The sequence below is a fragment of the Cnephaeus nilssonii genome (genome assembly GCF_951640355.1).
Source record: "Cnephaeus nilssonii genome assembly, chromosome: 4".
NCBI classification, from domain to species: domain Eukaryota; kingdom Metazoa; phylum Chordata; class Mammalia; order Chiroptera; family Vespertilionidae; genus Cnephaeus; species Cnephaeus nilssonii.
Window position 1 is genome coordinate 24816508 of NC_137075.1, and position 13555 is coordinate 24830062.

General features: G+C 39.4%; 1 protein-coding gene across 5 annotated transcripts in view; it reads right to left on the reverse strand.

Annotated features, from left to right (window-relative positions):
* The window catches only part of ARHGAP5 (Rho GTPase activating protein 5), an 87152-nt gene that overhangs the window by 38283 nt on the left and 35314 nt on the right, over positions 1-13555 (reverse strand). For 4 of the 5 annotated variants that reach the window (XM_079768526.1, XM_079768525.1, XM_079768523.1 and 1 more), the window contains one exon: positions 7759-7906. In XM_079768526.1, coding sequence (XP_079624652.1) covers positions 7759-7906 — 148 coding nt within the window. The remainder of the gene's footprint in view (positions 1-7758; positions 7907-13555) is intronic. The other variant, XM_079768527.1, reaches the window with a different exon arrangement.

Genomic DNA, 13555 nt, shown 5'->3' on the forward strand with positions numbered 1-13555 from the left:
AAAAAAGAAAACAGGTACTCAAATATTTGTACATGAATGTTCATAGCAGCATTGTTCACAATAGCCAAAAGGTGGAAACAAACCAAGTGTCTACCAACTGATGAATGAATAAATAAAACATGGTATATGTCCATACAATGACACATGCTACAAGATAAATGAACTTCAAAAACATTATGTGAAGTGACAGAAGCCAGACAAGAGGTCACATATGATATGATTCCATTTATATAAAATATCTAGAATAAGTAAAACCATAGAAACAGAAAGCAGGTTGATGGGTACAAGAGGCTGGGGCAAGAGGGGACTATGGAAGAGTAGCTAGCTGCACAATGGGTATAGAGTTTTATTTGGGGTGATGAAAATCTCTGGAACTAGATGAGGTGAGAGTTGCACAATACTGTACATGCACTACACACCAGTTAATTGTTGTATACTTTAAAATTGTTACTTTTATGTCATACTAGAGGCCCAGTGCATGAATTCGTGCATGGGTGGAGTCCAGCCAGCCCAACCTCTATCAGGGTGGATCGGGGCCTGGGCCTGTCAGGAGGAGAAGACGGCAGAAGGTTGGCCAGCCGGCCTGCCCTGATAGGGGCCTGATCAGGGCCAGGCCGGCTAGGGGGAGGGGCCGCGTGCATGGCTGGCGGGCCCCACCCCCGATTGGGGTGGGGAGGGGCTGTGGGCCAGCCGGTCCTGCCCCTGAATGGGGTGGGTGTTCGATCGGGGGCCAGCGGTCTGGGGAGGGGACATGGGTGGTTGGCCAGCCAGCCCTGCCCCTGATCTGAGTGTGGGGGGCCCAATTAGGGGCAGAGCTGGCGGGGAAGGGCCAGGGAGGTTGGCAGGCTGGCCAGGGCAAGGGGCTGCGGGGGTTGGCCGGGTGCCCCGCCCTCGATCAGGGTGGGCAAGGCTGATCAGGGTGGGGGGGGCCAGGTGGGGGAGGGGCCATGGGAGGTTGGCCAGCCCTACCCCCAGATCGGGCCGGTTCTCTGGCCGCAGTGGGCATAATAGCAACCAGTCATTCTGGTCATTATGGTGTTCCAGTTGCTGGCTTTTTATATATATAGAAGATAGATGATTTTGCCTCAATAAAAATGTAAAAAAAGTATCATTTTAAGTCACCTGACTTGTATATATTCAATGCTGATAACATGCTTCTTTCTTATTAAAAACTAGAGGCCCAGTGCACAAATTCGTGCACCAGCAGGGTCCCTCGGCTTGGCCTGCGGAATCAGGCCGAAACTGGCTCTCCGACATCCCCCGAGGGGTCCCAGATTGAGAGAGGGGCCAGGCCGAGAGACCCCACTGGTGCACGATTGGGGCCAAGGAGGGACGCGGGGGGGAGGGGGTGTCCCCTCAGCCCAGCCTGCACCCTCTCCAATCCGGGACCACTCAGGGTATGTCCGACTGCCGGTTTAGGCCCGATCCCCGGCAGTCCGACATCCCTCTCACAATCTGGGACTGCTGGCTCCTAACTGCTTGCCTGCTTGACTGCCTGATCGCCCCTAACTGCCCTCCCCTGCCAGCCTGATCACCCCTAACCTCCTCTGCGTGCCAGCCTGATTGCCCTTAACTTCCCCACCTGCCAGCCTGGTCGCCCCCAAATGCCCCCCCCTGTCGGCCTGGTCACCCCCAACTGTCCCCCCCCCCCGCCAACCTGGTCACCCCCAAATGCCCCCTACACTGGCCTGGTTGCCCCACGCAGCCTGTGTTCTGTCGTCCATCCAGTTGTTTCTGTTGTGACAGCCCCTGGCTTTTTATATATTAGGATTACACTTTGGTTTACGGCCAACTGGTCGACCAGACACTTAGCATATTAGGCTTTTATTATATAGGATTATTTTCTCCTTGGTGTTTTAGGGCTCCATTCTTTTGTACAGCCTATTTGCATTGGGAACTTTTCTTCTCACTCAGTATTTTCTTCTCATTCAACTTCATCAACACATAACTTACATTAATATCTATATAATGGCAATGACCAAAATCTCATCCTAAGACCAAACCATTTTTCAAAGATCCATAGCTATAACTATTCAAACTATTCTTGGGCTTTATAGGCTACCCCACAGGCATCTTAAGATTTAACATGTACATAACAGAAATCCATTATCAAAATGGCAAATCTACTTTTCATACCATAATTTCTATTTTCATCAATGATACAATACCTACAGTCACCCTAATATAGCAATCTGAGAGGCATTTCTGAGTCCTCTTTTAACCCCTATCTATCAAGTTTATCATCCTAACTCTTGAGAGAGGCCTTTTGTTCTCATGCTTTTCAGTCTCTCTCCTCCGTACTACCCCTTTTGGCCTACTTTGAATTTATAATAATATGTCCAGGGTCATTTCCCAACAGGAATAACTGAGTACAACTTATTATATAATATCTATTATAAAAACTGCTATAGATCTGACTCTATCAATAAGGACTAGTAGCCCATTTGCAGGAAGAATCCTGCAAGCAGCCGCTGTGGCCGCGTGCGCTGCCGCTGCCGCCGCCATTGCGGCCCCCACGCCTGCACCCGCACGCAACTGCCGCCTGCCCTGCCCCGCCCCAGGCTTTCCCTCTGGCAGCCACCTTGCTTTCCGCTTTTCCTCCCTCTTCCTTCTAAGTTGTCTTCAGTCTTCACTCCTCCCTCCCTCAGTGTATGCAAATTAACCGCCATCTTTGTTGGGTAATTTGCATACTTGCCCGATTGGCTGGTGGGCGTGGCTTGGGCGCAGCGAAGGTGTGGTCAGTTTGCATATTACTATTTTATTAGGTAGGATTAACTGCTATGGCAATTGCCCTACTATAGAAAAAAAACCTAAAACCTAGAAAATTGTATGAAACAGCTTTCAGACAACAAGCAGCTAAAAACTGTGATCAGTGAGGAGAAAGAATTAAATAAGTTAAACTGTATGAATGCCCCAAATTAATGCCTGGAGACAATTTTTAGATAGTAGTGCAGAGAGGTAGAATTGCACCAGAGGTAGAATAGTCAATCAGAGTTGAGAAGATGTAAACAGGAGTTCAGAAATAATAAGACTAGAATTTGAAGGGTACAGTACTAAAAAAGAGTAAGAGATATATGGAGAAAGAGCCTCAGAGATGTTCAGAAAAGTCCCCAGAGCATTTGGTTGAATACTGCACATGTATGAAAGAAAGCTTCTTTAGGCCAAGGACTGAGAATAGTTCAAGTTCTATTCTCAAGAGATCTTTTTAATAGGCAGAGCACATTGAGTCAAGCCTTCATGCCATATTCTAGATCTAAATAAATATTAGACTAAAAGTTGCTCTGGATCCACCCCCCGAAAAACAAGCAAGCCTAGAAAGGATCAAACTGCTTCACATAATATTTAACACATGACAAAACAAACACAATACTTTTAAAAGAACACCAGGAAATTAACCACCCAATAATGTAAAATTCAAAATATCTGATACCAAAGCAGCAAAAAAATAAACCAAGTATAATCAGGAGAAATCAACAGAAACAGAAACAGACCCAGAAATGAAATATGACAGAATTAGTAACACAGGATCTTAAAACAGCTATTATAAATTATTTTAGTATACTCAAAGATGTAAAGGAAAATATCAATACAATGGGTAGGAAAATGAAACACATAAAAAATAAACTTAAATGTAACATCTAAATTTGAACATACCAAAAAAAAAAAAAAAGAAAGAAAGAAATCAGTGAACTAGAACATATAGTAATAGATATATAGCTTAATCAAAATGAACAATGAGCCCTGGCTAGGTGGCTCAGTTGGTTGGAGCATTGTCCCGTACACCAAAAAGGTTGCAGGTTTGATTCCTGGTTGGGATGCATACAGGAGCCAATGGATCTCAATCTCTGTCTCTCTCTGCCTCTCTCTCACAGACCAGCAAACATAACCTTGGGTGAGGATTAAAAACAAAGAAATAGAAAAAAATAAACACAATGAACACAGCCTCAGTGAGCTGTGGGACAATTTCAAGATGTCTAACACACATGTAATTGAAGTCCAGAAGCAGAGGTATGGGAAATAGAACAGTGAATGAATCCAAATTTTCCAAAGAGATCTAAGAAACTCCAAAAACCTCAAGCAGAAGTTCTTTTATGTTTTTAAATAGCACGCATTGTTACTTTTTAACTAAAATTGCTAAAAACAAGAGAGAATAATATTAAAAGTAGCTGGGAATTGAGGGAGAAAGGAGAACATATCACATACAGGATCACAAATAAGAATAACAAGCAGACTATTTGTTAGATATCATGCAGAAGACAAGAGTCTTTACAAAGCTGAATGGAAAAAAAACACACACATTTTTAAAATTCATCAGCATAGAACTATATTCCCAGAAGAATAAAGTTGGAGGACTCAATACTTCATTTCAAAACTTACTACAAAGCTACAGTAATGCTACAGAGTGCTACCAGCATAAATGGATAGGCATATAGATCAATGAAATATAAGTCCAGACACATTCATGATCATGGTCAACCGATTTTCAAAAAGAATGTCAAGGCAATTAAAAAAAAAAAAAAGGTACTTGGACAATGGATACCTACATGCAAAAGAAATCAAGCTGAAAACCTTCCTTGCACCACCTATAAAAAAATAACTCAAAATGGATAAATAGATCTCATTGTAAAAGCTAACAACATAAAACTCTTAGAAGAATACCCTACATAATCCTAATAATAAAAACCTAATATGTTAAGTGTCCGACCGTTCAACCAGTTGCTATGATGTGCACTGACCACCAGGGGCAGATGCTCCAGCCAGTAGGTTAGCTTGCTGCCGGGGTCCGGCAGATCGGGACTGGGCGAGACAGGCCGGACACGCCCTAGAGCCCTCCCGAGGTCCCTCCCCAGCCCCTATTGTGCACCAGTGGGGTCCCTCGGCTTGGCCTGCACCCTCTCTCAATCCGGGACCCCTCAGGGGATGTTGAAGAGCTGATCCCCACAGGCCAGGCCGAGGGACCCCACTGATGCACGAATCTGTGCACCAGGCCTCTAGTATAGGAATAACTCTTTGTGATCTTAGATTAGGCAAACCTTCTTAAATATGTTACCATGCACAATGTCAAAATTTTTAAAAAATTAACTGAATGTCAAAATTTACAACTTTTGTGCTTGAAACGATATCATCAAGGAATTTTGAAAGACAACCCACAGATGAGAAAAATTTTGTAAACTAAGCAGGAAGATAAACAGCTCAACTTAAAAATAGGTAAAGGATATGAATAGGTATTTCTCCAAAGAAAATATACAATAGCTAATAAGCACCTGAAAATATGCTCAATATCATTTGTCACCAGGGAAATGCAAATCAAAATTATATGAGATACCACTTTACACCTGCTCAGAATGGCTATAATCAAAAAAGCGGAAAATAAGTTTTAGCAAAGATATGAAGAAATTGGACATCTTAAATATTGTTGGCAGAAATATAAAATAATGCAGCCACTTTGGAAGACAGACTGGTATAGTTTCCTCAAAAGGTTAAATATAGAGCTACCATATGATCTAGCAATTTACTCAAGAGAAGTGAAAAACATATTCCATACAAAAACTTGTACAGGACTATTCACAGCAGCACTATTATCAGAAAGTGGAAACAACCTCAAATGTTCATTAACGAAAAAAAGTTTTAGCAATAAAAATGAATGAAATACTGATAGATGCTATAATATGGATGAACTTTGAAAACATGTTAACTGAAAGAAGGCAGAACAAGTAAATCTATAGAGTCAGAAAGTTAAGGGTGGGTGTGAGGAATAGGGAGCGATTACTTAATGGGTATGGGGTTTCTTTGGGGATGATGAAAATGCTCTAAAATTGATTGTGCTGATGGCTACATAACTGTGAATACACGACTGGACTGTACACTTTAAGTCAGAGTTGGGGAACCGTTTTTCTGCCAAGGGCCATTTGGGTTTTTATAACATCATTCGTAGTCCATACAAAAATTATCAACTTAAAAATTAGCCTGCTATCTTTAGTCAAACATTTAATTAACCCACCCCTAATGCCTTGGCAGGGCCAGACCAAAGGATTTCTCGGACCTTATATGGCCCTAGGGCCGGTCGTTCCCCAACTCTCCTAAACAGATGAATTGTAGAGTATGTGAATTATACTCAATAAAGTTGTTACAAAGACTTATAACCTAAGAAACTATCTTTCAAAATTGAGGATAATTACCTACTTAAAGCAAAAATTATAAACATGCATGTACTGTGATGTTTAAAACGTTGTAGAATTAAAATGTATAACAATAAAACGAGAGATAGGAGGGTTAAATATACCATTACAATGTTCTTAAACTACACATTATGGTGATATAATATTATTTGAAGATGAACTGTGATTGAAGATGTATATTTCAAACTTAAGAGTAGCACTAAAAATCTGAGATAGATAATAATAATCTGATATTGGAGTTAAAACAGAACTAAAAATATTCAATTAATCCAAAAGAAGGCAGGAAAAGAAGAAAAAGGGAATGAACACATGGGACAAATAGAAAAAAAAAACAAGATGAGAGACTTAAAATCAATTATACTGATAACTACATTAAAAACTAATCAATGACATAATAAACACTCCAATAAAAACAAGTGGATTGTCAGACCCAATGAAATATTGTTTACAAGAAACTACATTAAATATAAAGGTTGAAAGTAAAAGGATAGAAAAGATATACCAATAAATACTACTAAAAAAAAATACCATTGACTATATTAATATTAGACAAAGCAGACTCCAGAACAAAGAATATTACAAAGCATAAAGAGAATGCTTCATAATAATAGGCCAGTTCATAAAGACATAATCATAAATGCATATGCAACTAAAAGAATTTCAAAACACATGAAGCAAAATTTAACAGAATTTAAAGGAGGAACAAATTTATAATCATGACTTCAGATTTCTGTAGTACTCTTTCATTAAAAAAGTCAACAAGAAAACCAGTAAGGATATATGACTTGACCAAGATTCTATTTTTTTATCCTCACTCAAGAATATGTTTTCATATGTTTTAGAGAGAGAGGAAGAGCAAAATGAACATCGATTTGAGAGGAAAAACATTGAACAAAAAACTTGAAACTGGGTATCAAGCCCGCAACCTGGGTATGTGCCCTGACCAGGAACTGAACCCACCACTTTTCTGTGTACAGACAATACTGGCCAGTGAGCTTGATTTTTTTAGATAGAATATGGGTATTCAGTTTTGTTGTGTTTTTTTTGTTTAGGATTTTTAAAATTGGTTTTTAAAGAGAGAAGGGAAAGGGGAGGAGAGAGAGAGAGAGAGAGAAATATCAATGTGAGAGCAGAACACTGATCAGACATTCATAATTACTGTTATTTTTTAACAGAAAAATTCATGAGTAAAATAAGTAATAAAAATCAAGTGTTACGTTGAAATATTAAAAACTTTCAAATTATAGATTTAAATCATAACTACCTATGAATAAATAGCATGATTTAACAATCAAGTTATTCTAAATTCCAGAATAAGGTGAGTTTATTAACATTTTAGCATTCGACTTAGCCACTTACTAAAGGGAAGTTTAACAAAAACATACTGGCCAATAACAAAACTTCTTTCAGATATCAGATGGTTATATCTAGAGTTAATACTCAAGATGATCCTAATAATGAGAACTATACACCTCTTTCAAAACTTAGCTTTAATGAATCATGAGCATTTTAAAAAACTGTTGGTGCAGCAAAAGTGAAAATTTAAATCAAACCTCTTGCAATGATATTTATATCCTACCTGTATCTTCAATGAATTCCACACATTTTTCAACAAATAGTGGTATGGGCTTCTCAGCTGTAACCAGATCCTGGAGGGGCATCCCAAAGTAATTACTTTCCCAATTTCTACGTGTTGGTGGATTGAAGTTCTTAGTTTTCTTCTTCTGCTGTAAGAAAACATATTCAAGTTAAAACTATTAAAATTTCCTTTAGAATAACATTAGTATTAAGCAATGTAAATATACATTTTGTATCAAAAGAAGTATTTAAAAGCCACATCCAGCCCTAGCCAGTTTGGCTTAGTGGATAGAGCTTCAGCCCTCGACCAGAAGGGTCCCGGGTTCGATTCAAGTTAAGGGCACATAGCTTGGTTGCAGGCTGGTCGAGGCATGTGCGGGAGGCAACCAATTGATGTATCTCTCTCACATCCATATTTCTCTCTCTGTGTTTCTCCCTGTCCCTTCCACTCTTTCTAACAATCAATGAAATATCCTCAGGTGAGGATTAACAACAACAATAAAAAAATAAAAGCAGTGAAAAATAATGAGTAAGTAAAAGCCACATCCAACCATGCCCATCAAAATGGTACTTTAAAATTCTGATAAAAGCAGCAACTTAAGCAATGGTGTGATAAAAGTAAACAGAAAAAATAGATGAGTAGAAAAAAAAAGTTTCCTTTGGAAAATAATGGAAAACTGGATAGGTAGGGAGATTAGGAAAAATCATTTTTCAATGGCAACACAAAGGAGAAACTAGGAGTAAGCAATCCTTAATTCAGTTTAGGAGTGGTCTGTTAATTTTATTTGGTCTTTACGACATGTCATGTGAGGTTTTGGGGTATGGCTGTATTTGTAAGAACATAACTTTAATTACCAATTATACAGTGAACCTACGTTAACACCATAAACTTTTAGCCCCATCATTTGTCCCTTCTTTTCCCATTTGCCACAACCAAAAATCGAACCACAACCTCTTGGTTCATAGGTCAATGCTCAACCACTAACCCACTCCAGCAGGGCTATTTCTTTATATTTAAAAAATACGTTTTAACTGATTTTAGAGAGGAAAGGAGAGGGAGAAAAACACTGATCAGCTGCCTCCTGCGCACTCCCTACTGGGGATTGAGTCCACCCACCTGGGCATGTGCCCCAAGCAACCTTTGTGCATAGGATGACGTTCAACCAACTGAGCCAAGAAATAGAGTCAGGCCCTGACTCTATTTCTTAAAGATAATTTGCACAAGTAATAAACAAGGCATTTTCACAATAAAAAAGGGTTAAGAAAGTTAGAGTTTTAACTTCAATCTAGCACTGGGAGAAAGTAGGTTTTAACCCAGGGAGAGAACATCTCAAAATCTTAAGGAAGTATTGTCTGGAATTCAACCACTGAGGAAATTGAGTCAGTCTTTTTAAAGCAGGGTATAGTAACCATTTCCACAGATGATTCTATTATCCACTCCCAATTGAGAATATCTAAAATATAGAAAGAAGAAGAAGTTTTCAGTAACTTATACATATTAGAGCACCTTTACTGACTGCCATTATTCCTTTTTAGTCTAATTTTATCTACAAAATTTTTTCCCTGGTATAAATAACCAACCTGTTCATATTTGTCAAAAAGATCATTACTGATTTACAAACAGGATAAAAAAATATAATTTCTAATCAGAAAAGTGTGGGTGGGTGGGGAAGGGAGCACAGGTAAAGCTTTCAATACCTAAAGCAACAATTCTCATCTTAATTTCCAATTCTTTCTGGAAGAATCTCTCCTTTGGATGGATCCTCCATTGTATTCTTCTAAGTCTCTGGATATCTTGAAAAATTAACTAAGTCCTTTCTTACTTTCAATTTCAGGTTGCTCCACCTAGCAAACCTCCAGAGCTCATAAAATCCAACTTCTAAATCCTCATATACTATCACTCTCTAGTGATATAGGTTACATGCAATATAATTACATGCCTGGAATGTTGTCATCAAAGTATTGGCATGTTTGCTCTGGCTCTAGAACCCACCAAATCAAGTAGTATGTGGACCCTTACTCCTTAAATGACCCTTCCACTACCACCACCACCACCAAAACAGTACAATATGGAAGTTAGTGGAAATGAACAGACTATAATTTCAAAGCTGAGATAGGAATACATTGACTGAGTCCTCTCTCAGGAGCAGTAAGGTACTTTCTAGCCTGCAAACTACTAGCTGCTCCCATCTGACCCAGTAATCCCACTTCTAGGAATATATCCCAAGAAATCAGAAACACCAATCAGAAAGGATATATGCACCCCTTATGTTCATAGCAGCACAATTTACAATAGCTAAGATTTTGAAACATCCTAAGTGCTCATCAGCAGATGAGTGGATTAGAAAACTGTGGTATATCTACACAATGGAATACTATGCTGCTGTAAAAAGGAAGGAACTCCTACCATTCGCAACAGCATGGACGGACGTGGAGAGCATTATGCTAAGCGAAATAAGTCAGTCAGAGAAAGATAAATATCACATGATTTCACTCATTTGTGGAATATAATGAACAACATAGACTGATGAACAAAAACAGAATCAGTCACAGAAGCATTGATTAGACTGTCCAATCTATGAGGGAAGGCGGAGGAGAGGGTGAGGGGATAAAAGATCAACCAAAGGACTTGTATGCATGCATATGAGCATAACCAATGGACACAGATGGGAGGTGGGGAAGAGGAGGGGTCAGGGCATGTGCTGGGGGTTGGGGCGGCTGGGGAGAGGTCAATGGGGGAAAAAGGAAACTTATGTAATACATTAAACAATAAAAAACTTAAAAATATAAGCATATCCTCGGGTGAGGATTAAAAAAAAAATGAATGAATGGAAGTAAAGTTAAATGCCTTCACCAAACAGATGCTCTATATATATAAAAGTCCAGCGAATGAACGGTGGAACGACCAGAACAACCCGGTCGACCTGTTGCTATGATACGCAGAAGACCACCAGGGGGCAGATGCTCAATGCAGGCGCTGCCCCTTGGTGGTCAGTGCACTCCCACAGTAGGAGCGCCATTCACTGACCGGGATGAGTGGCTGCTCCCGCAGTGGGAGCAGCCATTAGCAGGCCCAGGGTGAGGCTGAGTCTCTGCACCTATCAAATACCTGAGACAATCCAGACTCTGCTTGACCCCACCAGCTGATGCAGGCCCTCTAAGGTGTGTTCTAAAAAGAGCACGGGGAGCTGGCATAGGTGGATGGCAAGAGGGGATGTGACTGTGGACTCCCCAGGGAGGCTGTCCTGATGGCTGAGGATCCTGGAGCACAGATGCCCTGAACATTCCTGATGGTGTCACCGACCTGACATCACACATAAAGGACATTCACTGAGTTGCTTTGGGGTGCAAAGCTCTCTTCCAGGTTCCTCCAGGACACAGAACACGCTTGTACCCAAGACATTACCCCGAAATATCAGCTCAGACTAATTTCCTCATTCAGCAGTCGCTCGGGGAAGGGGGGGGGGGGTGTCCACAGCCACTCAGGGATGAGTGGTGCTCCCACAGCGGGCTAATCCCCGCAGGCCACACACCCCCACGTGCACAAATCCATGCACCGAGCCTCAAGTCTATTATGAAGAAAAAACATATCACTATGTCATTTAATTAGTAACACATACAAAACAGTATATTATTATGTGTCAAAATAATTAGACCTAGGCTTAAACCCAGACTTTAAAAGATAGAGCTTATAAAGGAAGAGATGAGGTTGGGAACATTTCAGGATTTAGAAAGAATCTAGTCTATCTATAGTTCATTCACTCTTCTAAACATACCATATGCCAACATAAGCTCTCAGAAATTACTAGAATTTGCCATTTATTTATTGCTTAGTATACACGGTGGAGTAAAAGTAGGTTCACAGTTGTGAATACTCAAAACACAGAGTTTATTCTGGTATTATTTATTAATTATTGTATTCCATATAAACAACTGTAAACCTCCTTTTGCCCCACCCTGTGTATTAGGTATTTGGTAATGTTATATGTATAGTCTAATCATTACAAGAGATAGCTACTATTTCAACACACCTGGAACTAAAAAGTATGTATAGGAATTAATAATGAAGGTAGGCAAGGGTCACACTGCAAATGGTTTGTGCCTAATTAATCTGAATTTTATACAGAGGCTACATACACGTATTTTGCAGGGAGAGAGATTAGGCATGTTTATTAACAGTATCGCCCAGAAGCAACATTCAGTGTGGCTTTGTAGGTTGGGTGTCATCCTGTGCACTGAAAGGTTGCTGGTTTGATTCCTGGCCAAAGCTCATGCCTGTGTTGTGGGGTCGATCCCCGATAGGGGGTGTGCAGGAGGCAGCCGGTTCTCTCTCACATCATGTGTCTCTCCCTCTCCTTAAAAATAGTTTTTAAAAATTTAATTAAAAAAAGTTACTGCACCAACAATGCTGGTGAGAATATGGAGAAACAGTACCCATTATACATTGCTGGTGGGAATTTAAAATAGTACACCCACTCTAGAAAAGTTTCTTATAAAAATAAATATAAAATTACCATATGACCCAGAAACTGCATTCTTGGGGATTTATCCCAGAGAAATGAAAATTTATATCTATATAAAAATCTGTATTTGATTGTTCATAGCAAATTTATTCATAATAGCACAAAACTAGAAATAATACAGATGTCCTACAACAGGTTATAAAGCTGTGCTATATTCATACATGGAATATTACTCAGCAATAAAAAGACAAACTATTGATTTATGCAACAACTTGTCTGAATCTCAAAGGAATTATACTGAATTTTTTTAAAAAATCAATCCCAGAAAGCTACATGCTCTATGATCCCATTTATATAACATCCTGAAACTGGCAAAATTATAAAATGATAAAAAGGAAAACCAATCAGTGGTTGGGTTGCTAGGGATGGGTTATATATGGAAGGGAATGAGAAGAGAAGGTATGGTTATAAAAGGACAACAGGAAAGATATGTTAGTGACAGATACACAAATCTACATGTGAAAAATTGCATAGAACGAAATACAAACACCCAAATGAATATAAGTAAAACTGGGGAAATCTAAATAAGATCTGTGGATCACAATAATATCAACACCCTTGTTGCAATATTACTCTATACTTTTAGATGTTATTTTTGTGGGAAACTGGGCAAAGGGATCTCTGTATTATCTTACAATGGCATGTTAACCTGCAATTATCTCAAATTTAAATGATTTTTTTAGAAAGGTCACTGCAATAATCTAATAAGTTATGGCAATCTCAAGTAAAACTGTGACAATGAAATGAAAACATATTTTACAGCAGAATAAAGATGAGCTAAGTGGGACAAATAGCAATAGCATGTAGCTTTGGCCCACAGTAGCTCCTTCTTCAAAATATATTTTGGGAAGTAAAATCTACCACCTATGAGGAAAAACCTGCCTTTCCAAATGAGCAGGTATAAACATGATTTATATGAATTACTTCTAGAATCTCACAGGAATTTCCTTAAAGACCACATTCTTATGTATAGTATTATTGACACTTTGGATTGTATAATCTTTTGTTGTGGAGCAACACTTATTGTAGGAGATTTAGCAGCATTGCTTGCCTTTACCCAATAGATACTAGTAGCAATTCCCCATTCCAGTTATAACAGCCAAAAATGTCTCCAGACATTGCCAGATGATCCCTGGAGGGCAAATTTGACCTAGTTGAAAACCACTCTGCTAGGCTAATAAAAACAAGGTTGACCAAGAACTCAAGTTTGGAAGATGGCCACAGACATATTTTGGAAAACTCAAAATTTTAACTTTAATTTTGCACTCGGATGTC